Source organism: Cyprinodon variegatus, unplaced genomic scaffold (assembly GCF_000732505.1).
Source record: "Cyprinodon variegatus isolate N-32 unplaced genomic scaffold, C_variegatus-1.0 Scaffold654, whole genome shotgun sequence".
Classification (NCBI taxonomy): Eukaryota; Metazoa; Chordata; class Actinopteri; order Cyprinodontiformes; family Cyprinodontidae; genus Cyprinodon; species Cyprinodon variegatus.
In genome coordinates this window covers 250,357-277,153 of record NW_015151107.1, presented here as the reverse complement: position 1 = coordinate 277,153, position 26,797 = coordinate 250,357, and the positions used below count along the sequence as shown (strand labels likewise).

The window sequence follows — 26,797 nt, the reverse complement described above, 5'->3', positions numbered from 1 at the left end:
CTTTTTGACAATGAAAAAGGCTAATCTTTTTCTTTTTTTATTCAGATTATAAATTTTTTTTTTTTTGTTAATTTGAGACACCTCTTGCTTATCAACATGCAGGGGATTTCTGCCAGTTGTCCTCAAAAGAGATCCCTTAAAATGATAAAATGTATTATGTTCTACTCTCCACTGACCCATTCTGTCACATCAAAGTTGCCTGTGTGTTTTTAACCACAGCCTGTCACACCACCACTGCATCAAATGCATTTATGGGCAAATAAGGTCTAGAAGAGGGAAATAATAACTGTTGAAATTGTTCTTGAATTCTCAATGTTCTAGAATTGGGTTACAAGTTGCACACATGCTAGATATATTTGTATCATACTTATTTAATGTCAAAAGATTGTTGGTGGTAATCAAGAAAACCTAGCAGAACATCTACAGCTACAATTAATGTCCTCCATGTTGCAGAAGAGATCCATTTATAAAATGTTCAACCTATATTAATAATTTCTAATTAAATTGGCTATGTCTTTGAGCCAACAGGCAGACAAAGACTCAGGAAGATAGGGATGTGGGTGGAAAAAACTGTCAGCTGGAAGGAAGTTGATGTTGGCAGAGGGAAACAAGGTTGGTTGCCTGAGCGGAGTGGGCGACATTGTGAAAAGAAAAGGCCTTAGACAATGAGGGACTTTCAGTAAAGGAGTGAACTGAAAGACACGACAGAGGCAGTGGTATCCAAAAGAGCGATGGAACCAGAGAGCTAGATGAATATTGTTGTCAGATAAGGAGCTGAAGGTAGGATTACTGAGTGGGTTGAAAAGCTGATGAAGAAGCAAACAAACTGAGGCACCAAGAAAAGAACAAAACTTTTCTGATATAATTAGATTGTTGAACTCATGGGTAACAGTTTCTTCCATTGGCCTGATTTCTTTTCAAATAACATCAATGTGACTCTTATTTTCTGTATTGCAGTGGGGACTAACCTAACAGAATTCAATGCCGTGTTTTGTGTTTTTTAAATTATTATCTTTTTTTTTTTTTTTTGCAGCCAGGCTTTTTTTATTATTATTCCAGGTTGGGTTCTCTACTTTCATTCTTTGAGATCAGCATATATCTATCAGTTCTTTAATCAAATATAGAATGATATCAAAAGAAAACAGCTATTCTGCAGCAGAATGATCAAGGTTCCAGACCTCTCCTCGATTGAAATGCTGTAATGCTGCTTGGCTTCAGTTCAAAATGAGGACAATTTTTCTCCCAACCATACAAAAATAAGAATAATATGGGCCCTGTGAGCAACATTTTTTACTTTGCTTTAATTGTCTTTTTCATGACTGTACATTCTCAGCTGGTAGTGGGAGAAGTCATGTACCAGATAAAAGGAACAGTGGTAAAACTGATAAGAAGTGAAATCAGATCAATCAAAATATGACAGAATTCAGACCATCATTTAAGAAAATATTGCAGAGAATCTCAGGTCACATCCTAAAACTAGAAACATCATCTTGTAGGGTAGAGGTGTGTTTGATTTAATTAGTCTTTAAGATAACCCTACTACCATCTGAATTTTGTCCAGTGCTTTTTCTTGCATGAAGTAGTAAGACTACATCCTTATCTCTGGAACAGGATTTGTATAAAAACAGCAGGCATTGACTAAAATACCGCACAAACATAAATGGATTGACTGAAATAAATGTTAAGATTAACATTTTAAACATATATGATAATTGGGAGAAAAAAATAAATAATCCAAGCAAAAATAGCAGAATAAAATACACCTTAGAGCAAAAGAAGGTATAATTGTTTTAAACCTAAGGCTGGTTCAAGTGCCAAAGAGAAGAGGTGGGTCTTAAGAGCAGATTTAAAAACATCTGTTGAAGAGGCTTTTCTAATATGCAGTGGTAAAGCATTTTGCATCACTGCAACAGCAAAAGTACAATATCCCCTGCGTTTAAGTCGAGTCCTGTTAGTAATAACTTTGTTTGGAGTGTTGATATGTCTTGGTCTACATGAAATGTGTAAAGATGCTGTCCAGTGTGTATCATACACAAACATCAGTGTGATGCAATATGAAAAGCAGCATGTCAAAATGTTTTTATATAATTTATTTTATTTTACACCATGCATTAAGAGAAGGATGTCAGGTCGCAACCTAGCTATCTAAGCTTTAACTCTATCCATACAACATTATTTTGGGTATTGATTTATTTTTTATATTATTTTGTGCTTTTGCGGTTTATACATACATACATACATACATACATACATACATACATACATACATACATACATACATACATACAACTGAAAAACTGTCAAAAAAGGCATATATTGCTAAACGCTGCCTCTTGAAAAGAAAGGCCATTATGCAATAATTTATACAAAGCCTTTCTGAAGCATTTTCTTGGCAGCACTGTTTTGTTATATGTGCACCACATTAACCACCATCTTCATTTAACTGATTCTTGAGATGGCATCTCTAGGTAATGAGATGGGACCGATGAGAACTCTGCTTCCTTCTCTTATTGTCTCTTTTACTGTATAACAATATAAAAAATAATTGGTTCACTGCGTAGGCACATATATGTATGTGTGTGTGTGTGTGTGTGTGTTTTCCTTCATACCCAGGGAGATCTGACAGTTGCCTTATCCATTTGGCTCCTCTCACAGAACATTACGATTTCTGGCACTTGGCATTTGGGCTTTCAGTTCATTATTAATGGATGTGCGACAGACCAGCTGGGTTCTTTGGGAACTGCCAATTCTCAAAAGCAAACAATAAAAAATAAATCTCATGAGAAATGCTAGCTTTGATAAAGCTTCACAGGAGTGCTTTTACCGATACAGTGCCGGGAGGGAGCCAGAGAGGAAATCTGAAAGTGTCAGAGAATATGGGAAAACGCACAAAACTGCTGTCAGTTGAGGTAATGATTCCCGCAATAACAGGGATAGGTAGAAAATGGAGGATCAAATAAAAAAAGGAGAGATGCATGACAGTGAAGAGAAAGTATTTGGCATTGATTTGTTTTGTTGACTAAAAAATGTGCAGAGTAAGAGGATTTGTAAGATATCCCGCAGCTCATACCTGCACACACAAAGCCAACTGTCTGGAAATGGGCTCCTACTTTTTTTTAGTCATCCTGAATTCTGCTGCTGTGCTTTTGAAGAGGCAGCTTCAGAAGAAAAGCATTTGGAAGCAACCCTGTGAAAGCCCACTATGAATCCCATCAGTGGGGTGAAGGCTGCCTGAACCTGAGGGGGGAGTCTGCAGCCCACTGTAATAGCTGCAGCCATTCCCAACTTCACAGAAAGCTTATGTGGGAGTTGAGGATGCTCCGAATGGATTACTTCAGAGGAGAAAAAAAAATTAATCATCACCTGCTGCACACCAAATCCTCCAAAACCTTGAAAGGATTTGCAACACATGACAAGACACTGATTCCTTCTTCTCCTTTATGTTTGAAAGCCTTAAATGCAGGGTCATTTTTATCTATACTTCCGAAAAACAAACTAGGCTCAATCCGAGTACATTGAAATATAACTGAGAGTAACTTTTTTCCCATTAATTGTACTTACAAAAGAATACCAAAAAGCCCCACCTTAAACCACTGCCTTTTACATGTCCATGATAGCATGTCCCAAGGCAAACGGGGTCTGGGTGACAGATCAGAGAAAGAGTAGTTTAAAAGCTTTCATAAAGATCAAGATATCGAAACTAGTAATGTTGCCCAGTATAGTGGAGCTGGTATCTCACCTTGCAGCCAGGCCTAGGGTTAGGGTTTATCTGAGAGTACCTGGTGGTCAGCTAATCCTTTCCAGACCTGACCACACCAGGCCAAGCCCTGATCCCTGGATACTTAAACTAGTTTGGGAATTTCATCAAGCTGCGCATGTTCAAAAAGTTGAACGAAATTGAAAATTATATAAATATATATAAATAATAGGAATTACTTCCTCTCCCCCAGTTCAGCTGTCTTATGTTGTTCTCCCTGGTAGATGAGAGGGTTGGATCCCTGTGGTCCCTAGATCTGTACAGTTGGGGGAGGACTTTGACTGTCGATTGACTTTGTAGTCATATCCTCTTACCTTTGGTTGCATATGTTGGACACTGAAGAGAAGGGCAGAGCTGTAAGCCAATCACTGTCTGGTGGACAGCCGAATCACCTGGAAGAGGAGAAAGCCAGAAAGACTTTGGGGGGGCAAATGGGGAACAACGCTAGCGACATAGAGTCTAAGTGGGCCATGATTGCTCCTTCTGTTGTTGATGCAGCTGCCCGTAACTGTGGCAGTATAATCTTAAGTGCATGTTTGTTATGCCCCCAAGGTCTAGGGGTTCTGGGGAGGTAACATAAAAATGTGTCCAGAGCAAATAAGTGGAATGTAAAAATGATTTATTACAAAAGATGGTTAAACAGAACCAAAGAGCAATACAGCTTAACCCAATTAAAACAAAAGAAAAGGGCAAACAAAAATCAAGAATGGTTAAGAAAAAATTAAATTACAAAATGCCCAAATCAGTCAGACTAAGTTTAACACAAAACAACCGAAAAGAAAAGACAAAGGGAGCACCAAACCTCCCAAACACAAGCTTCTAGCTTGAACAAGTCCACCTAACGTTGATTCAGAAGAATATAGAAGCTAGGTCAAACAGTTTTAACTGCCCAAAACAGTTTGAAACCAAAGGTGGGGGAACAGCTTAACAAAAACCTTCCTACTAGCTGTCCCCAAACTGAAAGCTTTCCAGGAGCCTTTTATAAGGTGCAGGTGGGCCTCAGCAAAATCCTGATTGGCTTGACAATCTTCTGCTGGTCCAATCATGTCACTGCTCCTCTGCAGCCTTCAGGCAGCCAACAAGGAAGATCTGTCAGAGCTGAACCTGCATAAGAAAACAAGCCCGCACAGTCTTAAAAGGCCAGGGGCCGTAACAATGTGGCATCTGAAACTCCAGAACCTGGCTCCTCATTTACCGCTAAGGGACTGAAAGAGTTCTGTATGGCCGCCAAGTGGGAGGAGTTTGGTGAGGTCATGCAAAGAGACTTATTGATCAGTTAGCTTTAAAGCAATTGTGGCAAACCATTTGGCCTCCCTGAGAATGCTTATACCATGGTTCTGTAGGGAAGAGTCTGGCTGATTATCCGGTCATTGCTAGGAGCAGTGTGGTTTTTGTCATGGCCTTGAACACTGCACCAGATGAACACACTCTACAGGGTGATCTGGGGTTCATGGGTGTTTGTCTAACCAATCCACATGAGTTTTGTGGATCTGGAAAAGACATTCTACCATGTTCCTTGTTGTTCCATGTAAGGGGTATACCAAGATTAAAAGTCAGAAGCCCCTTGCTAGGAACTATCTGGCATATGTACAAGCTGAACAAGAGTCTGTTCCACATAGCCAACTTTAAGGGAGACATGCTTGCGGAACATGCTGGATTCTGGCAGCACTGCCCCCTTTTACTGGCTCTCTTTTAAAAGTTCATGGACAAGATTTCTAGGCATGACCAAAGACCGAAGGGGGTGAAGTTTGGAGACCAGCAAATTTTATCTGTGCATTTTGAGGATGACATGGTTATACTCACTCCAGCCAAGACCTAAAGTATGCTTTGGGATGTTTGCCAAAGTGGCCAGAATGGGAATCAGCAGCTCTCAGTCTGAGTCCATGGTTCTAAACTGGAAAAGGGTGGCTATTTATATCTAGTAAGTAAGGGACTCCCTGCCTCTAGTTGATATGTTTCTACATCTTGAGTTCCTGCTGACAAAGGAGGGGAGGAAGCAGCTGGACATCAACAGATGGAACGATGCAACTGCAACTGTAATGCAGAAGCTACATGGTCTGTTTTGTTATAGACAGCTAAAATTCTGTCTGTAATTACTGGCCCGTCCAATTTCCTACCTAAAAATGGTAATGAAATCTTGGTCATGACTAAAAGGACCAGATCCAGGACGCATATGCCTAAACTGAGCATCCCTCACAGGGTGGTAGGGCACTTCCTTAGAGATAGTATGAAGAGCCTAGCCACCTGGGATGGGCTTGAATTGAGCGACTTCTCCTCCTAAAGCAAGAGGAAACCTGTTTTGGATGCCCCCTCCTTCAGGGGGCATACAGACAGCTTTTATTGAAAGGAGATCCAATGGACACCCAGGAAACACTAGAGGGACTCTAGACTGGCCTCGACAAAAACAAATGCAGCCATGGACCCATAGCTACCTCCAACTCAGTTGGTTTAGTCCTAAAAACCACAAATGCAGATTTCATCATAATTTCTCAAACTTGGCTGAAAATCTGTCTCCTGTGAAGTTGTTGACATACTTGGATGCAATCCTTAAAAGGTTGTCTCTCTATTTATATCAAATCAAGATTTGAAACATCAATTGTTGTGTATAAGGCCTGTTGAATATTAATGTTCAAAATTTCTACCAAAACCAAATCTTGGATTTTCTTATCTCTAAGCCATAATTATCCAAGTATAAATTGAACAAATTACAGTAAACAAAAATGTTTAGTTTCATTTCATCCATATTTGTCCCCAGAGCTCATTGTCCTTTGTGTTCTGTCTTTATCTGTTGTTGCATTTCTCCTTTAAACCTTTAGTATGTAATTTATTTTAAAAAAAATATATATTTTTTTTATTTTTGTTCTTAACAGTAGAATTTAAGACGGATAATTGGAGAAAAGACTGTCTTCTCAAAGTACTCCTAGTGTAAATTGTAAGCATGTACCACTGCTGTTCAGGATTAGCCAATCAGAGTCAGGAGGAGTGTCTTAGCAGTGTCAGTCAAGCTCACTGACATTTTGTTCACACCACTCCTCGAAAGTGTGAACTGTTGTTCAAACTCAAGACTGACAGCTAGTATGCAGCAACTGTGCTAATGGCGAACAGAGGATGTAATGTTGCAGAAAGACTGTCAATTTCTTGAGTGGTACCTACCAATCCAAACTAAAACAGGTTAACAGAAGAAAAGTACTGAGAAAAAGCAAATAAAATAGAATTAGATTGCGCCAAAAATAAAATGAGGATGTACATTGGAACGGCTGCTCAGAGGAGGAAAGAGCTAAGATGTGTATATTGATTCATAACTGAGGCAGAATTGTCAGTTTTCCTGCTTGAAAAGTAGATATCTCTGGTCAGTTTATTACTGACCAGAGATATTTTGTCTTCCAGTTGGCCTGGTAGCTTGTAACACAGCAAGGATATTCAAACATATGAGGACAACCATCCCCTGCTAACTTGTTCCAGCTCAGTAAGATGTCGTTTCAATACCTACATTTATTAATCCCAACATACTGTATGTTTGTGGATTGCTAAGAAATTGAAAATCAATCTTTGATCCGGTGCCAAACATTGCTTCAACCCTTGTTGCATCTGTTGGAAGTCAACTTTTTTAATTGTTAGGGGTAATAAAAAATAGTTACTGAATTAATTTTTACCATAAAAGCAACTAATATTATAGTATAGGCCTGCAATGTATAAATATACTTCACATCAGAAGAAAATGTTACCTTACCTCTGAAACATCACCCTTAATCTCCATCCCCCATTTTCAACCAAAGTCTAAGAACTCCAGAGTTACCACAGAGGAATGTTAGTTAGATGAGGATGCGATCTTTGAGCATTTGCGCTTTACAGTAGGCTCTCCTCTGGTGAAGAGCTTGAAAGCGAGGGCGGTAGTGGTGAAGATAGATGTGCTCCATCCTGTCTTGCTCCCATTAGATTATTGATTTCAGGCCTGGAAGAAACAAGGCCAGGGGAGAATATGGAACGGTTGAGTCAGCAGTTATAACAAGGCCTGTAATAGGCTGTGGGCGATAGAGATGGTCACTGGAGATATTTACAATAGATAGATACAGAAAACCTATTGAGGTGGCAGGAAACACAGCCTAATTGAGAATAAGCTACAGTGTCAGTTTCTTTCATCTATGGATTTGCAGCACTCTTCCTTAGAGACATTTGGCCACACATCAACTTATCAGGCCATTTTTATTTTTGTCTTTAATAATGCAAAGCAGCTCAGCTCATTCGACAGAGGAAATCATATAAATCTTCTTGGCCTCACACATTTTCCAGACATGAGCTTTCATGAGAAACTTGCTGGCCATCCACCAGCAAAAACAGCTAAGCATGCTGCTATACTCTGGACCCGTTTTCGAGGAGTTTGCATTCTGGAACAGGCATCAGTGTGTATGAGAGGTGGCTTCACAAGTGGAGTAATAGTGTGACAATCAAAGCTGTTAGTAAATTTCTCCAAACATGAAGCAAAACCCATATGCACACCCGACACAGCTGAAACAGTGCTTGAGCTGTGCTTTCTGGGTTATCATACTGCGGTAGAGAAGTCATCAACCTAATGAGGGCATCAACAAATAGCATTAATAAGTCCAGTAAACACAGGATACACAACTGTGAGAAATTGGTGGAGAGGTTCAAAACTGAGTTTGTTGAGGGTTAAGTTTTACGCTGACCAAACATTGCTGGTTGTCACAGTGGAATACTGGGAAGAGGACCCAGAAGCGTGAGCAGGCAAGGAGACAGACGGTTTGTGAAATCACCAGATTACTGTTCTGTTGCTTGGCTTGAATTTAAAACAATATTCATCAGTGACTGGTGATGCAAACAGAATAGAAAACACACGGGGAAGAAGAAATAAAGAGCTAATTACAAGGATCTAGAGGTGAAAATAATTGAATTAGGTACAGTAACCGAAGAGTGCCTAGAACCAAACAGAGTTTAGAATGGTCGCATTAAGACACACAAAAAATATGAACAGATTAAAAGAAGAATAACACAAACTATAAAGCCAAAGAACAAACAAACAAGATCAAACCAAAATAGTGCCACTGTTGTTGGATTAGCTCTGACCTATGAAAAAGCAGTTTTGCGTTGCTAATGTTCATGTACAGCACAGCGGTGCAAAACAGGTTGTAGGATGGGAGGATTCATATACATCCTTGTTTCTGTTGTCCTATTCAGACGCACCAAAAAAGAACAGAATCTGATTTAAAGAGAAAGTTGCTATTTATGCTCATAGGCAGAACATTGCAGATGCTACAGTGGTAGTTTTATAATTGAGTCATATAAAGCAACTATTAAACCTACTAATTTATCCATTTAAACATTTATTTTACAAGTCAATGGCATTCTAAAAGCTTATTTAGTGGGGTTAAACAGGGAGTGTGTAATTCCAGTTTTTAAGGTTTGAGCTTCTATATTGTGCACAGGGATTCAAATTAAAACATGGGTCATTTGTTTGTGTTAACAGAGGAAGAAAATCTTCTTTTTAATGGACAGTTATGTCCACTGAGCCTTGTTCTGTTTGACGGTTTTATTATTATTCTTTTAGTGCAGCTGAATATATGAATCACTGTTTATTAACCTCTGCAGGTGGTGTGCTTAAGAGTTTAAAAAAAGAAAACAGGCATGTATGCAGGATACTTCCCTCAAGGATTCTTGCTCAGTCTGTTTTTTTTTCTTCTACTGGACTCTTTTAGTAACATTTCTCTCCACCTTCCTTTTAAACCGGGACAGTTTATAGGACGTGGCTTTCAAAGTTTCACTTTATGAAATTAGGCCGGTGGAGGTGTCTTAAGGTGAATCGAAGGCTTCAGAGAGGAGAAGCAGCGCTCAGTCAGACCATTGTTTGGGGAATCCTCAGAGGAGCATGCAATGTGATTGAGTCAAGCAGCCAGTCATCAGCTTTATAGGCCACTAAAACTTTTCAGACAGTCCAAGCCAACAGAATCACAAGCTCTTGTTCTTGCTTTTTTTTTTTTCGTAAAAAACTGTTTCTCCTCTTCTGCTGTCCTCATATTTGCCTCTAGGTCTCCTAGAACTCATTTGTCAATGTGGCCTGATTACTTCAGCCTCTTTCTTGTGCTCCTTGCAGCTGTGCATCCTCTTCTCTTTATGGCTCTAACTGACCTAGCTTAGTCCTGTGCTGGCCTCTTCACGTGGCCAGACACGCTGTACACAGAGGTGTTCATTCATATTTGCCTGAGCTCATTATTACATGTCATGCTGCACAAAGTCCTAAGCACAACTCTAAATGAAACACTGATGGAGGAAAAAATATTCTCTAATTGTTGATCACTTTGATCGGGCACAGATTTTTTTCTTCTTTTTTAATAGTTAAATAAATAATTTTATTTTAAACATTTTGTTGCAGTTAGGCTATTGCAATAAAGAATGAGAAGATAATTTACACATCTCTATAAACACTAGGGAAGCTGCTTTTAATTAAAAATTTTTAGTATACAAATATCCAAAGGGGTTTTATTCCTTTTATAAGTAAGAAACTGTAAAGCTCAAATCTCCCTAGATAACTTAGGGGAAACAAACAAGAACAAAAAGCCAAAGAAATCCTTTTGCTGCTGCACATATATCTTCAATAAGGAGGAGTAAACAAAGGAGTAAACAAAAAACCCAAGGCCAAAACTTGCATCTTTGTTTTATTATTTATGATGCATATGCCGGACATGTTCTTTTATAGTTCTTTTATTTGAACCATTTGTACTACCTTTTCATTTTCAGAGAAAGTTTTATTTTTTTTATTGCCCTGTCTGATTTTTTACTCTTTAAGTATTAAAGACAATATTAAAAAATACAAACTCTCTTGGCCTGCTTCTACTGAAGGTGAGACTGAAGTTATTAGATTTAGAATTTTCCATTGCCCTTTTCATTTGCTAATCCCATACTCTTGCAATAATTGGCGTGTGGTTCTCTGAAGTGTTTCAAACTGTCAACATTTTGGAGTTTTATTGTGTTGATTGAAAGGCAGTGGAATCCAAAAAATGTGGGATTAAATTGTTTCCTCTTTTTCCTTTTCCTCTGGAAGAGCCGTAAAAGTGTCACGGCATGACAGCGCCAGCTCTTTTATATGCTCCAGTTGTAGGCTGTTATCGGACATCTCCCTGTCACCTCAGACGCAGCGAGGGAGGAAGTGACAGGCAGAGAGAGAGAGAGAGAGAGAGAGAGACCGCCGCCGTTGCTTAAGAAGCTGGGCCAGGAAGCTGGTTTCACTGGGCTCAGAGATACAGAGGGGCCGTCTCAGAGGAAGCTCATCTGTCAGCAGGAGGCTGGGAAACAGAGTCTGACAATGAGGTGTTAAAAAGGTGGCCATGAGGAGTCCAAGCCAAAGGCAAACAAGCGTCCTGCAGCCGGCCATCTGTCAGGGCTCCGCTGTGTTCTAACAGTGAGGCCAATGTTTAAAAGGTCAGGGCAGGTTGAATAACTGTGCCTGATGTAGGCGGCTAAAGAGTCATTTCCTCCTGACAGCACGCAGCAGTGGTAGGGAAGATGCATTGTGGGAATAGAGTTTAAAAGCCATTTTCAGAAAACTAAACTGATTTTGCAACCCCCCTCCCCTCCAATTTTATTGTAAATCTCATTTTACTGCAGGTGGATGAAAACCGTTCTGTAAAAATATTGTGTTTTCTTCTTTCCTGAAGCCAAAAAATTATTTTCCGTTTTGCTCTGTTGCAAACACAAACCCCTTCAGCAGGAAATCACCGCTAAATATGAGCAATCGGAATGTCCTTGTGTACCTTCATGGCCAGACTTGAGGGTATAGAGGGAACCTGCTTCTATAAATAGAAGTAATAATACCAAATAGAAGAGCTGTGATGAGAAAATAAAAAGCTGGCTCACTGGCATTCACACCAAGCCTAGTTTGATAAAGGAAACACCAAAGCTCAGATTGTTTTCCCACCTGGGGGATATTAAGTTATTAGTTTGTCTTCATTCTGCTTGGCTGAGCGCTCAGCATCTGTTCGACTTTAAATGTTCGCTTCTGTGTTTTTCTTCGGAGTATATCTAAATAGTCACTAAGAGGCTGTGTTTTAATTTGACTGGCATCATTAGGAAGTCTGGTTGATGAAACAAATATCAAACTGGTTTCAGGGGAAGCTTTTGTCAAAATTAAATTCATTTCTCTATTTTTGCATTTTACTTTAATTCTGTTTATTCATATCGTCCCAAATGACATATAAATGCTTGATCGTTTTTGTTAATCACTAACTAGCAGAAACGTACCAGTTGATAAGACCAGCAGCTGAGTAGCCGTCAAAAGACAGTTTAGTAGTGCTGTCCATTGCATTGAAAATCTCCAAGAGGTATAGAAGTCTACTGTATTTGCAGCAATTCCTTTGTCAGGTGCTTTGACCAAATAAGAATCACAGCAACTGGAAGGAAAAACTGGATCAAGAGTACATTATTATAGCTACTTTGAAGACCATATATAAGAAGGAGAAGCTGCTATTAATGCTGCACTATTTTCTATGGAAATTTGGACAAAGGGAGTGTTGGTCTATTGGTTAGAGCAGTGCACTTGTGTTCTGAGAAGGGTGCAAGTACCTGGTTCGATCCCCACAGTCTGCATTCTGGGTGCCTGAGCAAGACCCTTAACCCAACACTGATCCCCTGGCGCCGCACAGTGGGAGCCTACTGCTCCCCAAGGGGATGGGTTAAATTCAGAGATAAATTTCTCCAATGTGAGATCAACTAAGTTCATTTATTATTATTAAAAAAATGTTTAAACTTCGGTGGAACTTCCTCAGAATGAGGACACAAGCACAATGACCTCTTTTAATCGAATATCCACAGAATATTTTGCTGCAATCTTAATATGAGTGGCTCTGTCGAGGATGGACAGAAGCAGTGGGAAAGTATTAAGGACAAAAAAAATATATATGATACTAATGGTTGCAGTAGCCATGTCAGTTATTCCGTCCTACAATGGGAATTATCTAAACACAGCTGCACTTGTCAAGAGGTACCTCAAATGACAAAATAGACGTTAAAGCAGCAATATCTTTGTAAAACAGTGACCCAATAGTAACAAAGAACATGTCCGAGAGTATTCTCTTTAAACAACAAAAAAAGATTGAAAAAAGCCCTATAAATGACCCAAGGTCACAAAGGAGACACGAGTGAACACAGACGCAATGGACCAGTAGTACTTTCATTAGAGGAAATAAATGCTAAGTTTAGGGCAGAAATAGGTCCCTTACTGATTGAGCACAGTGCTGGTTCACCTGGACATTATTTGTTAAGTGGAAAAAAAGAGCAAACGTAAGGTTTTGGTACCAGGCACTACTTAGTTTTACAGATAGAAGGGTGTCTGCCTCACAAACAAAAAGCGGGAAATGGTTTCATGAGACAGGAGCATGATAAATGATGGGCCGGTTTCCCAAATTAGAAACCCCTGGGTTGCTAATTTTAGAAACTTGCGGAAGGGCAATATCTGTCTGTAATTGGTGTTCGCTGTATTGAGTTTGGACATTCATAGAGTTTAACAAAGTGCTAAAACGTGTTGTAAGAGGCAAGATGAACTCTGTTGTGGAAGCAATATCCTTCTTGTTTTTGTCTACTCATAATAAGCGGCATCATATTTTATATTATGTATCTGGATGCACATGGGAAAGAATAAACACTTCAACTGAAATATGACTGTGATTGATCAACCTGATGCGAAATAATGGCCATCTAAGGATCAGCTGCATGAATAGTCACAGGCTGTAGCATGTATGTTATTGTTGCACTGACAAAAGAAGAAGTGTTGTTCTAAACTGCAGCCAAAAATGATGTAAACACAGAATCAATCAGCGAAACAAGGAAACAGTTGCTTTAGACTCGCCTCTCGGGTTATTGATGAACAGCCAAAATGTCTTGACAGCCTGAATGATGCATGGCAAAAAAACTCAATGTACAACAAACCTGCTTTCCCTTCCAGCTGTGATCGGAAGTGAATATTTCTAGAGACAATTCATACAACATAGTAGGAGTCTCTCATTTTCCTAGATATTGATTGTTTCAGCTTTTTAAAGTTTTTCCTACTTTAACTTGGCTGAGTATAGATGTGCAATAGCGTCTACTTTATGCCTCATTTTACATGGTAAAATTCATCTGAAGGTAAGATAAACATTATCTGTTTTGCTGATGAAAGTTAGTTACAGTACAGTTTAAAAAAGATATTGACATAAACCCTATCAGTGACATGTTCTCTCCTTCTGACATTAAATCATGCTAACTTTCCTGTTTTATATGCAATAATATGCATATAAAATGCAATAATATGCAATAATAAACAATATGCAATAATAAACAACAAATAAAATGTCCCTTTCATCTTCTCTGACACATATCTGCATGAATGTTACCGTTTTCTAGAGAACAAATTTTACTAACCACCTCAGATCTTTGACCTCAGCTCTCCAGCAGAACAGCTGATCATCATGCCCTTACTGTTCCTCAGACACTTGCAGAGGCCTGCATGTTTTTGGCAGGAGTGTAAAAGTGAAATCCAGTAATCACAACTTGACATGTGAATAGGTTCAGTTGCGCATCTAAGTCTGATTTGGATGCTCAATTCAAGACACCCAAAGTTTAGAAGTATATCTAAAGTGAGAAAAATCTTCTCAAAATCAGATATTAAAATAATCATCCAAGCTTTTATCTAATATGCATTGATTATTGCATTTCTGTTTCGCCTTTAGACATACGGTACTTTGGATAACTACATAATTCTGCCTTCGTATTTTTGACTACTTCATCTAAAATTGCCCTCATCACTCCATTCTTATCTGCATCTCATTGGCTTCTAATCAAAGTCAATGTTCTCTGTTTACATTCTGGTCAGGCCCCTCTGTGGGCCCTCGTTTTCAGGGCATACCCTTCAGTCTTTAGGTCAGAATATACTGAAGACTCATTCTAAAAACTTGGGGACACTTTCCATTTCAGGCCGGCCTCTGTTCCTCCGTGTGGCTGACTCTGTGGAAAGTTTTTAATAAACAATAAAAAAATAATTTAAGAAAAGCCTTCGGTTGATGTTTTAAACGTTTCCTCATATGAATTCATTTACATATCGGCCCCATTTTTTTAAGCACTTAGTGATTTTTTTTTTTTTTGTGTGAAAAGTGCTTAATACAGTGAATAAACATGACTTGCTCTTATTTACCTACTCAGTTGCTGTGAGTTGATCAGCATTATCTAGCTTGGTTTTTGTACACTTCTCCACAGGTGTTAACATTTCCAGCTGTGGAGAAGTGTACACTGTGTATAAGAAGACAGGAGTGCATCCAGTTTGTTAGGAGATACCCATTAGCATGTTTTTGTGAGCTGTAAATGTGTGTTTTGCATGCAAATGCATGCAATCCTTGCTTTCTGTTTGCTGTTTATGTGCTCTTGTTCTGCTTCTGTTTGTGTGCCATACGTGTTCCCTCCAACCCCCAAGTACTCAGTGTTTTGTTTGTTTGCAGGTACTCCTTCCAGGATGAGGAAGACATGTTCATGGTGGTCGACCTCCTGCTTGGAGGGGACCTGCGTTACCACCTTCAGCAGAACGTCCATTTCAGCGAGGACGCTGTCAAACTCTACCTCTGTGAGATGACCCTGGCTCTGGACTACCTGCAGAGCCAGCACATCATCCACAGGTACCTATTCATCTTGATGTTTCTGATTAAATTAGAGAGATTTATTTACTATAGGAGAAAAGTTTAGATTGTTTTTGACAGCTATACTTCACTGCATTTTAGTCTTATGTAACAATAAAGGGAAACAAAAATTAGGGCCTATTCACACATCTGTTGTATATGTGGACAGGGAGGGGAACAAACCTCACATCAGTTAACTGTCACCTCTTTTCAAATAAGGCTCAGTGAAAATTGCTCACCTTTATCCTGCATGAAAAGTGCTCTCAAAGATACAGTCAAGGTTGCATCTAATAGATTCAGGGGGTTTTATATCATTGCACTTTGGGTCTGAAGCTAGCAACAACATTATTGATGTTTTACTTTCCTTTGCTCCCCTGACTTCAGCTGCAACAGGATGAATTACATTTGAGGACTGTGTGCCGCTGGAATATATGTTCTGTGCTTCAAAGGGAAGACAGCATTAATCTGTTTTTACTGGTGTTTGTGAGTCAGAATCACAAAGTCGCAGCTCCTTTTTCAGCCGTGTCACTAACATTTCTGCAGGATAGAAGCATGATGTGAACAGTTTGATTCTCTATCCACTCTGTTGTCAACTCTCAGGTGCCCTTACTCTTTCCTGTTTTAAGACCCTGTTTTACCGTGCGTACAGTCTCTAAATACTGTAGTTTGCCCAAATTCAGTGGTGTATATAAGGTTAATAATCAGCGCCTATCGCATTAAGGTCTCCTTAATGAGCATGCTCTGTGCCAAACTAACAAATATGTGCTTGAGGATCAATCACATATGAGTTTGTTGTTTGCAGTATCATGCAACAGACTCATTGTTTTTCCATGCTTGTTAAACTGAAGTGATTAATATAGAAACTGAATTTAAATACCTTAGGCTATTTCTTTTTCCTAAGCTTAATGCTTAGAAAGATATTTTATAGTTGACAGAATCACTAAAAGCTCAATTCCGACATTTTGGACCTTTCAGGAAGGAGGTTTATGCTTGCTATGACTTTGTGTGGTATGCCTAACTGTGTCATCTGCTTCAGGCAGGCCAGTGTTGCTATATAAATGTTGACTCTTTATTTAGACATTTTTTAAACACTAATGCAATATAATTATTCCAGAATTGTAGATAAACATAACCCTCTGGACCTTAAATGTTTCTAAAATTCATCTTCATTTGCTCGTACATCTCTCAGAATATCCTCCACACTAGTTTGTGCCAAACTATACTATGTTTGGTTGATTATATTTCTCTTTTAAAGCATAAAACAGTGGCACATGCATGCTACCAAAACAGCCTATTAGCCACTATATCCCCTTAAGCCCTGATCGTACTGGTAATGTATGCATTGCCTAATTTTTCATTCTTAAACAGGTCTGCAATTATTTCTCCTTCAAGGAGGTTAGGTTGTTGTGAGAGTCTGCATGTATGTGTGTCCGTCTATGTACAGGATTACTTGAAAAATCATGAACGGATTTTAATTATTTTTTTTAGTTTTCCCTTTTGCCAGGGAAAATTCCTTTTCTTTTTGTTGTTGTTCCCCTTCTTATTTTGGTTCCGGGGTTTTTGTTCTTGTTTTTTTACCTTTTTGGGTTGGGGTGTTTTGGAGGCGGTTTCCCCTTAACCCAAAGGTTGGCGGCGTTGATTCTTTTCGGCTTCGGCTTCGGCCCCAAATGTTCTTAGGTTTTTTGAGGTTGAAACCCCCGGAAAGGGAACCTTTTTTGTTTTTTTTCCGGGTTCAATTTAAATTTTTTGACCGGTTTTTTTGGTTTTTTTTTTTTTACTGGAGGTGTGCCTCATGCCAAGGAACAATTAATCTAAATGTGGCAATGATCCAGGTAATGTGTGAGTTTTAGCTACAGCTGTAAATCACAATTTGGCTAAAAAATGTGCTGCTTGGCAGAGGTCTGCGCTCTCTGAGTGCTTTTATAGTTATGCTTTGTTTTATTGCTTATGGCCTTCAACATTTTAAACAAGCATGATGCCATTTCAAGGTCTATCAAACATGGCAACTTTTACAAAAATTCTTCATAACACATGTATGTCCTCATTTCATGGCTTCATGGTTGGTATCCTCTGAAACAGGGAAATCTGAGCCTTCCAATAAACTATTGCATACCTTCATTCAGAGTTGTCAGGTAATGCAATTTCCATGCGTAATGGAGGTTCTATATGTGGCAGACATGGTTGATTTACTCACAGGTCATTTCACAACTGCGTCAAAGATTGGTGTAATATCAGGTACATATCATGACCCAACAGAAGGCCATATGTGAAATGAGTCGTACCAGCTGTATTAGCACTTTTATGTGAGTAGACACTTGGTTATGATGTCAAGACACATTCAGATAAATTGGGCCAAAATCACTCCTGGAACACTGTCCACTGTTTAGATGGTTGTTTTTGAGACTAAATATAATTACTGTACAGTAAGCCATGATCAGCCACAAGCAGACATGCACCATCTGCAGGTAATACCGTGGAACTATATGAAAGATAGGTGGCAACGTTGACGCAGCTACTTAATGGCGCACGAACGTCCTGAAAACTTTGTGGTAAAGCGAGAGCTTGGTGTGGTGGAAGACCAACCTGATCTACTGCAGCTCCTGTGCGCTAGTCAATCCCCCCCATAGCCTCCTAGCAAAATATAAGGAAAATGAAATGTCCTTTTCTTTTTAAATGCAAACAGGGAAAAATCATCAAAGTCATAAATATTTTAATTAAATGCATTTAAAAAAAGTTGTTAACACAAGTTGTTAATGTGAGGGTAGAGGTTGGTTGTGGACCCAAATGCAGATTTGAGTTGTTGTAGGTTTAATGAAGTTAATGACAACAGGAAAAAAAATCCAGGAATCAAACCCAAAAACCAGGAGAGGTCAGGAGGAAACACACAACAACAGGACTGAAGAACTGCACAGGGAGAATTTATATGGGAGACAGAACAAAGACTATTCAGCTGATATGGAGCAGGTATGGATGGAATTGACTAGAAGTGGACTTTCTATGTTTGAAAAGGTAACGGTCATGTAGCTCCATAGAAGGCTCAGTCTGGAAAAGAAACATTTAAGCCATTGAGCTTTGCACCAGTTTTCATGCTAAAAGAGATGAAAGAGAGCACATACAGTTTGTAATGAATCAGTCACTGTAAAAGCTAATCTAGAGTAGCCTTCTGGATTCTGGGAGCTGTGACTGAAAGCCTCCCAGTTGCAGCTGAACTTGTACTTAGACTGAAAAGTTAACATAGCATTGCTAATACTAGTATCAGTATCGGTGAGGATGTTTACTCAGGCATCCATGAGCTTTCCAGCGACACGCCTCTGAGGCTTTAGGTCGCGTTTCTGTTAACACCAACATTCATACCTTCTTCCACTATCAGCACTATTCACGCCCTATCCCTTTTGGAATCATTTTTATTTTTACTTTTCATACCACACTGGATGTTGGACTTTTCTTTATTATTTACAGAAGTTCACTGGGAGGTTCTAAATTGCTTAGCACATTACGTCCTTGTTGAACCATGCACATATGTGCAGTATAGTACCACCGATCATATGGTGTTCTCATGGCAAATATATAGACAGAAGAGTTATTATTTACTAGCAAATTGAACAGAAATAATGGTTAAACACAATAATAATAAATAGGACATCAGCAGGACGTGGTAAACTTTTAGAAAATTATTTCATGCAACTAGAATGAGTTACTGGCATATAAATTTAAAATGAGTTTAAGGACATTTTCAGTTACATTTCTTTACACTTGACAAGCTGTTGTGTTCTATTTAAAATGCCTACAGAGCTAAGATGTATCTGTTATTGGGCAGAGGGTAAGAAAACCTCCAGAGCCAGGCATTGGTGCCATGCTCTTTAGTTGAGCATATCGAAGTATGGTGAAAAAATGTTCATAATCTGGGGTGTGAAAAGAGGTTGGGCTCCTGGTCACATTTTCAAGATACAGCATCTTTATGAGGGCGTTGGCCAGACGTGGTCTGGACGAGTTCTGTCAGATAATGATCCGGTGTATAATACAACCACCAGTGTTTGCAATGGAATCATTGTGGAAAAATGTTCCTGTAATAAATAGAGTGAAGGAGAGGAACAGGAAAGTTGTATCCAGGATGTTCGCATTAGAAACCCTATTTAGTTAGTTTGACTGTGGGAGCCTCTAATTTTTCTAATCGGTCATTGTCATGATAGGGAAGAGCATCCGGTGTGGGGCCCTACTTTCCTAAATGAAGAACAGAGCTTCGTTTTCTTTAAATGTGGCCATACATCATCTTTAATCAGTGCAGCCTCTAGTATCCGAGTTTTTCCTCTGCACAGAAATGCTGAGTGCAGCAGTACAGTGAGCATGGGTCTGCAGTTTGATGAGTTAAAGAGCAAAAATCCTTACAGACTGATTTAGTGCCACAGATGGGCAAAAAACTCTTTGGATGATGACCAGAACCTAGTCTGAGCTACATTTTCACTTTTCACCAACTTATATGTGTTGTATGTGCATGTACAGTGAGGAAAATAAGTGTTTGAACACCTGTATTTTAGCTAGAATTCTGACTCTCAAAGACCCGTTAGTCTGCCTTCAAAATGTCCACCTCCACTCCATTTATCGTCCTAAATCAGATGAACCTTTTTGAGGTTGTTAGCTGCATAAAAAAACCCTGTCCACCCATTACAATCAGTAAGAATCCAACTACTAACCAAAGAGCTGTCCAAAGACACTAGACACTAGAAATTGTACACCTCAACAAGGCTGGAAAGGGCTACGGGGAAATTACCTAGCAGCTTGGTGAAAAAAGGTCCACTGGTGGAGATATCATTAGAAAATGGAAGAAGTTAAACATGACTGTCAATCTCCTTCAAACTGGGGCTCCATGCAAGATCTCTCCTTGTGGGGTCTCAATGAACCTAAGAAAGGTAAGAAAACCCAATAGACCAGCTTTGGGAGCTCAAACTCCGTGTTTCTCAGCTACAGCCCAGAAACCTGACTGGTCTAGAGAAGATCTGTGTGGATGAGTGGGCCAAAATCCCTCCTGCAGTGTGTGCAAACCCAGTGAAAAATTACATGAAACATTTGACCTCTGTAGTTGCAAACAAAGGCTTCTGTACCAAATATTAACATTGATTTTCTCAGGTGTTCAAATACTTATTTGCAGCTTTATCATACCAATAAAAAGTTTTAAAAAATCATGTATTGTGATTTCTGGATTCGATTTTTTTTAGATTGTCTCTCAGAGTGGACATGAACCTATGATGACAATTTCAGACCCCTCTATAATTTCTAAGTGGGAGCACTTGCAAAGTCAAAGGGTGTTTAGATACTTATTTTCCTCACTGTAGACCTACATTATTAATGTTGTGAGGGATTCAGTTTTATTTTCTTGGAAGTGATGATGTATTTCTCCTCAATATGTCTTACCAGCAAGCTGTGGCTCTCTGGTTAATGACAGAAAGGATGAAATTATGTTACTCTGCTGGGAAACGAGCAGCATTTAAAGCAGCTAAAGCATCAGTGGCTACTACAGAAAAAAAACCTTATTATACTAAAATGTTTATCCTTTTTCTTAAATATAAAAAAAAAAATTAAATCCAAATGCAACAGTGTACCAGTAAGTGACAAATATGAAAACCATATATTACAGAATAAACCTTTAGTGATTGTTATCAAAACATAAAATGCCTCTTAGGTCCCCACCTTAAAATCAGGAAATAAAATGTTTTATTTACTGCTTTGAAAACCTGCTTTACAGCCAAACCCAAAATCTGGAGAAAGTTAATGTTGGGGGAATTTTCTGTCAGTACTGCAAATTCTGTTTTAAAGATGATAAATGTAGGTTTTGATTTGTTGGAAACAAATTTGAGACCTAGAGAAAAACTGATTTTTCTCCAACTTTAGTGCCGATTCCTTTTGAAAAACCTGAAGTTAGAAGTTGTCCAACATGTTATTGCATTGCCTTAGTCAGCATACAGTAGCTTCTACATAGGGGTCAAATTCAGACGGTTAAACTTTGTATAATAGAAAAACCACCACAAATCAAATGAGTTAATACATGAATACTTCTAAGCCATGGCTATGAGCTTTTAACTATATTATTGCTATTCCTTCTGCAGAATAATGCAGAAAGTGGTATTTCATTCCATTCATGCATGTCTGAGTAACCCTCGAGAATTCAGTGGCCATGACAGGTCTAAGTAGAGCCGTCATTCTTCGTCCCCTCCAGAAGGGACCTATCTTGCATTCCAGCTCAGTAAATAACACACCCACCGTCTCTGGTCAGCAAGGGATCGGACAAAGCATTTCTGCTCAAAATTGAGATTTAGTACAGTTTTTAGAAGCCAGTCTTAGTTAATAACAGCAACTGTTCTTATTATAGTGAGCAAAAATCTCCCAATGATTCTAGGCTGGTTTCAGACTTTCTACAGCCTTCCTAAAGAAAGGTTGATGAAAAAAAGATAAGATATTTAAGATCTTTACAGTAGATTATGTATGTATTTACAATCATCCTCTCACTTTGGGCCTGATCTTCAGAAGGTTTACGTTTTAAAAAGCAGGTAAAACATGTTTGTCATAGCAGAGCAGATTTTTTAAAGAAGGTGCAAACTGATATGTGTTTGTACTTCACCGGACAGTGTTTGCAAACCTTTTTTATGTGTCTTCATTAATATACAGATTATATTCTGGATGTTGAGGTGCCAAACCACTAAAACTTGTGAGTGTAGGATATATGAAAGTAAACATTTACCACCTGGAACTGACAAGCAGAAAGTTCTGCTGCCGTTGTTGCTGCTGTAAAAGAATGCATTGATGAAATGCCACAGGATTAGAGAGATTCTGTTAAGATTTGTGTTAAAATATTTGAACTGTCAAAAATAACAACAGTAGAATAACAACAATAAGGAAAAAAAACTTTCATTCAGGTGGGCACAAATTTATGCAGCAGGATGGCAGACAATCTTTATTCATTTTAAGCCGAAAGAAAAAAGTGACCGTGAACAACAAAAGATTCTACAAACTGGCTTGTGCGCCTTAACATTTGTGCAACATTTTTTGTAGATCATCTGGAAAACCAACTTCTTGCTCATACTGAAAAAAAAAAAAAATTACATGCAATTTAGTGCCTGTTATTTTTGAATCTTTAAAGATCAGGCCTTTGTTGCAATATCACAATTAAAAAGTATTGGCAAAATTTTGTTTGATATTTTAGGTGACCAACATTTACACTCTGCATACAGCTAATACCATATTTCAGTGTTAATCTCTAATTTATCTCTTTAATGACTATGATGCTAAGCTCACACACAGTTGGGGGTGAAGAAATTAAAGTAACAGGAAAATTAGAAGATTCTGAGGTCATCGGACATTGGACCATTACATTTGCAATATGTGATATCAGGGCTAAATGTGAATGAACCTTTTACAACTTTTTAAAGCAGGAATAAAAACTGAAAAAATGAAATGTTGACATGAATGAGCTGCATCTGTCTCCCTGTAATATGTTTTCCTGCTCTGAGTCAATAGCTGCTCTGTGAGATCTCTCCTCGTTTCCTCCTCTTCACGACTCAAGGGGGAGTTCTCCCAATCTCTCTCTTAATGGGTTGTAGGCCGTCAGCTTCAAACAGACACTCTTTTCACGTGTGAAGTGTGCTTCGCTGGTTATGCAACCGATTCATTGACTCATTGAACTCTTTTTAATTCAATCTGTTTTCAGCCTTTAGTCTGACATTCCCTCGCCTCTACACGATTTTTTGAAAGTCAGGGCGTTTGTTTATCTAAATTCCTCCATTTAGCTGTGAAAAGACATAAAATAGACACAGTCAAGCATTTTGCTATTTTTTTCCAACACTCCTGCCTTTTTATGGTAAGAAAAAAGCAAAACTGCCCAGTAAGAATAGCAATGGTTCTTAAAATATATCATTATAGAAGGAGAAGCTTATTATGCTCCTATGGCTTCCAATTTTTTGGTAACAGACCTCCCAGGTTTCACATTCAGATTTGGATCCTAGAAATAAACCCCTTCTTTGAAACAGCTGGATAAGACTCCAGTTGATGTTGTGGTTCAGGAGCTGCCGCCTCTTAACTCATGATTCAGTGCACCCCTGCCGATGTGTATCTGCAGCTATTTTTAGCTGCTCAGACAGAGGTATATACTGTAAAAATATACACACCCCTACAGCTCCCAGCTCCCACCCCTACAGTGTTCGTCTGGGTTACTGATAGGCAAGGCTGTACCCGGTAGGAGCAGTTTTGTTCAACATAAATGTGAGAAACATTGTACTTGTTTATACTTTGCAGCCGCATTTATCCCTCCTTAATTCCTACACATGTAGCCACTATATTCCTATTTGATTTCCCTGTCGGAGAATGTGCCTCTGATGCATGTTCAGTAGGTGTTAATGAAATAAGTGAGCAACCCTTTGATGTTTTAACACCTTCTCTCAGCTGGAGAGGAGCTGTAATCCCATTGCTGGGTATCTGTTGCCTCTGCAGGTTCCCTGCTTTGTTCCAGCATTTAAAGTTTCTGACAGTGGGATACACCACACCATTTTTTTATTTTTTTTGTTGCACCAACTTAAGGAAGAAGGGTCTCTGGTCTCCTAGCAACAGTCAGCTGTCACCATGCCCAAGGAGGTAAAATTAGTCGTATTAGAGAAAGTGAGGAAGAGCAGGAGAGTTCCTCTTTGTCTTTCCTCGTATCGTTTTCTCCTCTTATTCCACAGATGTCTGTAATTCAGATTCTGCTTTGAAGTTTGTTTTTAACTGAAATTATTTAGATTTTCATGCCATTCTTTTCCATAATGGGACACCTCTTATTACATTTTAATACATTTAAATAAAGCGTACAATTATCTTCATTCTTTATACAAACTCTTGGTGTATTTGAGGTTTCAAATTAATTCAACTGATTTCATTTAAATACTGCCAATTTCAACATTTCATCTCAAGGCACTTTTCTAGACAATACAGTCAGATTGGTTAAAATGTTTTTCTTCTAATGAAACCCAGTTGATTGCAGCTTTTATTGCTAAAGATCATTGCTACCCAGAATTTTGATTAAAATTTTGTTGGAGGGGGAAAACTTATTGAAAAAAGGGGGGAAAAAAACACAGACATGAGATGTGTGATAGCAACGGCTGAACGTGTCAACGGGGAGTAAATTTTGCTTTTTATTTAGTAATCAGAGTCTGGAAAAATCGATATTGCTTGAAATCTAGTGTGAAGTTTCCAGACTAAGTGATGAATTGGGGAGCCACAGGATCTGCAGGTTATGGTCCACTGGGTTTTCTGAAGTTTTTGATAAACAGGTCATCCGCCAGGGAGTTTTAGAGTACCCCATGCCTCCTTCTGGTGTTGGTCTTTATGGAGATGCTGATTTCATCCTCTAGTGAGATTTGGCACATGTCTACAACTGGTTCTAATACTTACTGTTGTAAAAAAAACAAAAAATGTATTCAACTTTGCAATAAAGTTAACAGAGGAGGTCGGTGGTAATTCACTCAGTTGGCATTTTTTTATCTTTGCAAAGATGAGAACAAGACAATCGTAACACACAGTTCGATGTTCTGCCATGTTCTGACCTAAAGTAGACAAGGTTTCTCTCACTAACCTAAAGCCTGCAGAAAAGCTGTGAAGGTCTCTACTAACAGTTAATCCAAACAAGTTAAAGTTAAGGAAAATAGTGAAGTGTTGAATTAACCTTGGGAAAAAGTCTGGCCTGTGTTGTGGAATTATTATTTTCTGTTTTAAAGAATCCCTAATGAAAAAGCAAACAATTCCTCTCACCAAAAGGCTGTGTAGCCTTGCAGATTTGAGGCCTGAGTGAATACTTTTGGAAAGTAAATAAAATATTATGAAGGGAATTTATAGGAGATGGATTTTTCCCACTACACTTCCTACAGCCAAATATTGTAGAGAATCCCTGGAGCGCTATTTACAACTCAGCAGAACAACAGCAGCAACATCTAGATGCTGCACAGTATTGTTGCACTGATGCAGGAAAAAAAAGAGCACATGGGCTAACAGGAAATGGATGGATGAACGGACAGATGGATGGATGCCTTTTAGTAGGCAGTTTCTGTATTAAAGATACCTTTTTATTTGTCTTATGATTTTTTCAAAATTTCTATAAAACTGAAATGACACTAAGCCATTATCATCATAATTAATTATAATAACTGTTCTATTTCACTTTTCAAATAGAAATCCTACAATTACTTATAAAAGGACCCTTATGTTTGGTTAGTCTCCCCCACCTCCTCCTCCTCTCTCCTGGGTGCTCCCATCAACATAGCTTACAGGTGTTTCCATGCATACAGATGCTCTCTGTGAGCTGCGTGTGTTCTGTGCTGCAGTGTAATTAAACACAGTGCATATGCTGTGAAGCGGCTGGTCAGGGTCAGGTCAGTGGATGTGTTCAAACCCAGTGTAATAAGCCTGTTTGGAGAAAAAAGCTTGCAGACAGTCTCCAGAGGTTTGACTATTGTTTTGTCTAAAGCCCCTCAGGCAGCCTTTGAAAGGAAAGCATATCATCCTTCTTTGGTCTTACTGAAGTAATATTGCACCAACACGTAATTCACACATAGCATCAGCCTCCAAAACACCTCCTACAGACTTTCACATCTACACATACTGTATATATCGAATCCCAGGCTTTCCCACATGTGATAACATCTTGAAGCAGTGTTTCAGAATGTATTAACAGAGGAGCAGACTGAACACTTTTATTTAATGTAAAGACCATGAAACGTCACAATAAAGAAGGCTTTATGGCCGTAATTTAAAGGCAGAACATCAGTCTATAAGATACTTAATGTCAGTAAAATGACTTGGGCTTTTTTTAAGATGTTCAGGTGATTAAATGACGTCTTTTTTTGTTTTGTTTAATTTTTCAGGGACGTGAAGCCGGACAATATCCTCTTAGATGAACAAGGTAATAAAAAAATAGAGTGGCACCAGCGACTGCTTCTACTTCAAGGTGTATTCAAGCGCAGTTGTAAAATTTGTGTAACACCGTCCTAAAGATCAGCTTATGTGAAAAAAAATTCTGAGTTTATAGAAATTTTTGTTTGAAACTTGGTGATAATCCACAGATCAAAAGTGTACAATTTATTAGTCAAGGGATTTTACAGTTTAGTTCAGTTCAGTAGCTTTTATTTGTCCCAGTATGGGCAATGTTTGTGCAGTAGTAGTACACCTTTTCACACACATGTTCATATTTCACAAATCACAGATAAATAACATTCACTTTAAATCAATTTTCTCATTGGTTTATGAACCCAATCAAAACATCCTACCTGCTTTAGGAGAGGGATGTTCAAAGCTTGTAACCTGTCAACTTTTAGATATGTGTGTGTATATATATATATATATATATATATATATATATATATATATATATATATAT

The 26,797-nt window shown here is 38.6% G+C and overlaps 1 protein-coding gene across 1 annotated transcript in view; it reads left to right on the top strand.

The window, feature by feature from the left end:
- The window catches only part of stk32c (serine/threonine kinase 32C), a 117,303-nt gene that overhangs the window by 74,153 nt on the left and 16,353 nt on the right, over positions 1–26,797 (top strand). The window contains exons 4-5 of the mRNA XM_015393709.1: positions 15,232–15,405; positions 26,286–26,323. Coding sequence (XP_015249195.1) covers positions 15,232–15,405; positions 26,286–26,323 — 212 coding nt within the window. The remainder of the gene's footprint in view (positions 1–15,231; positions 15,406–26,285; positions 26,324–26,797) is intronic.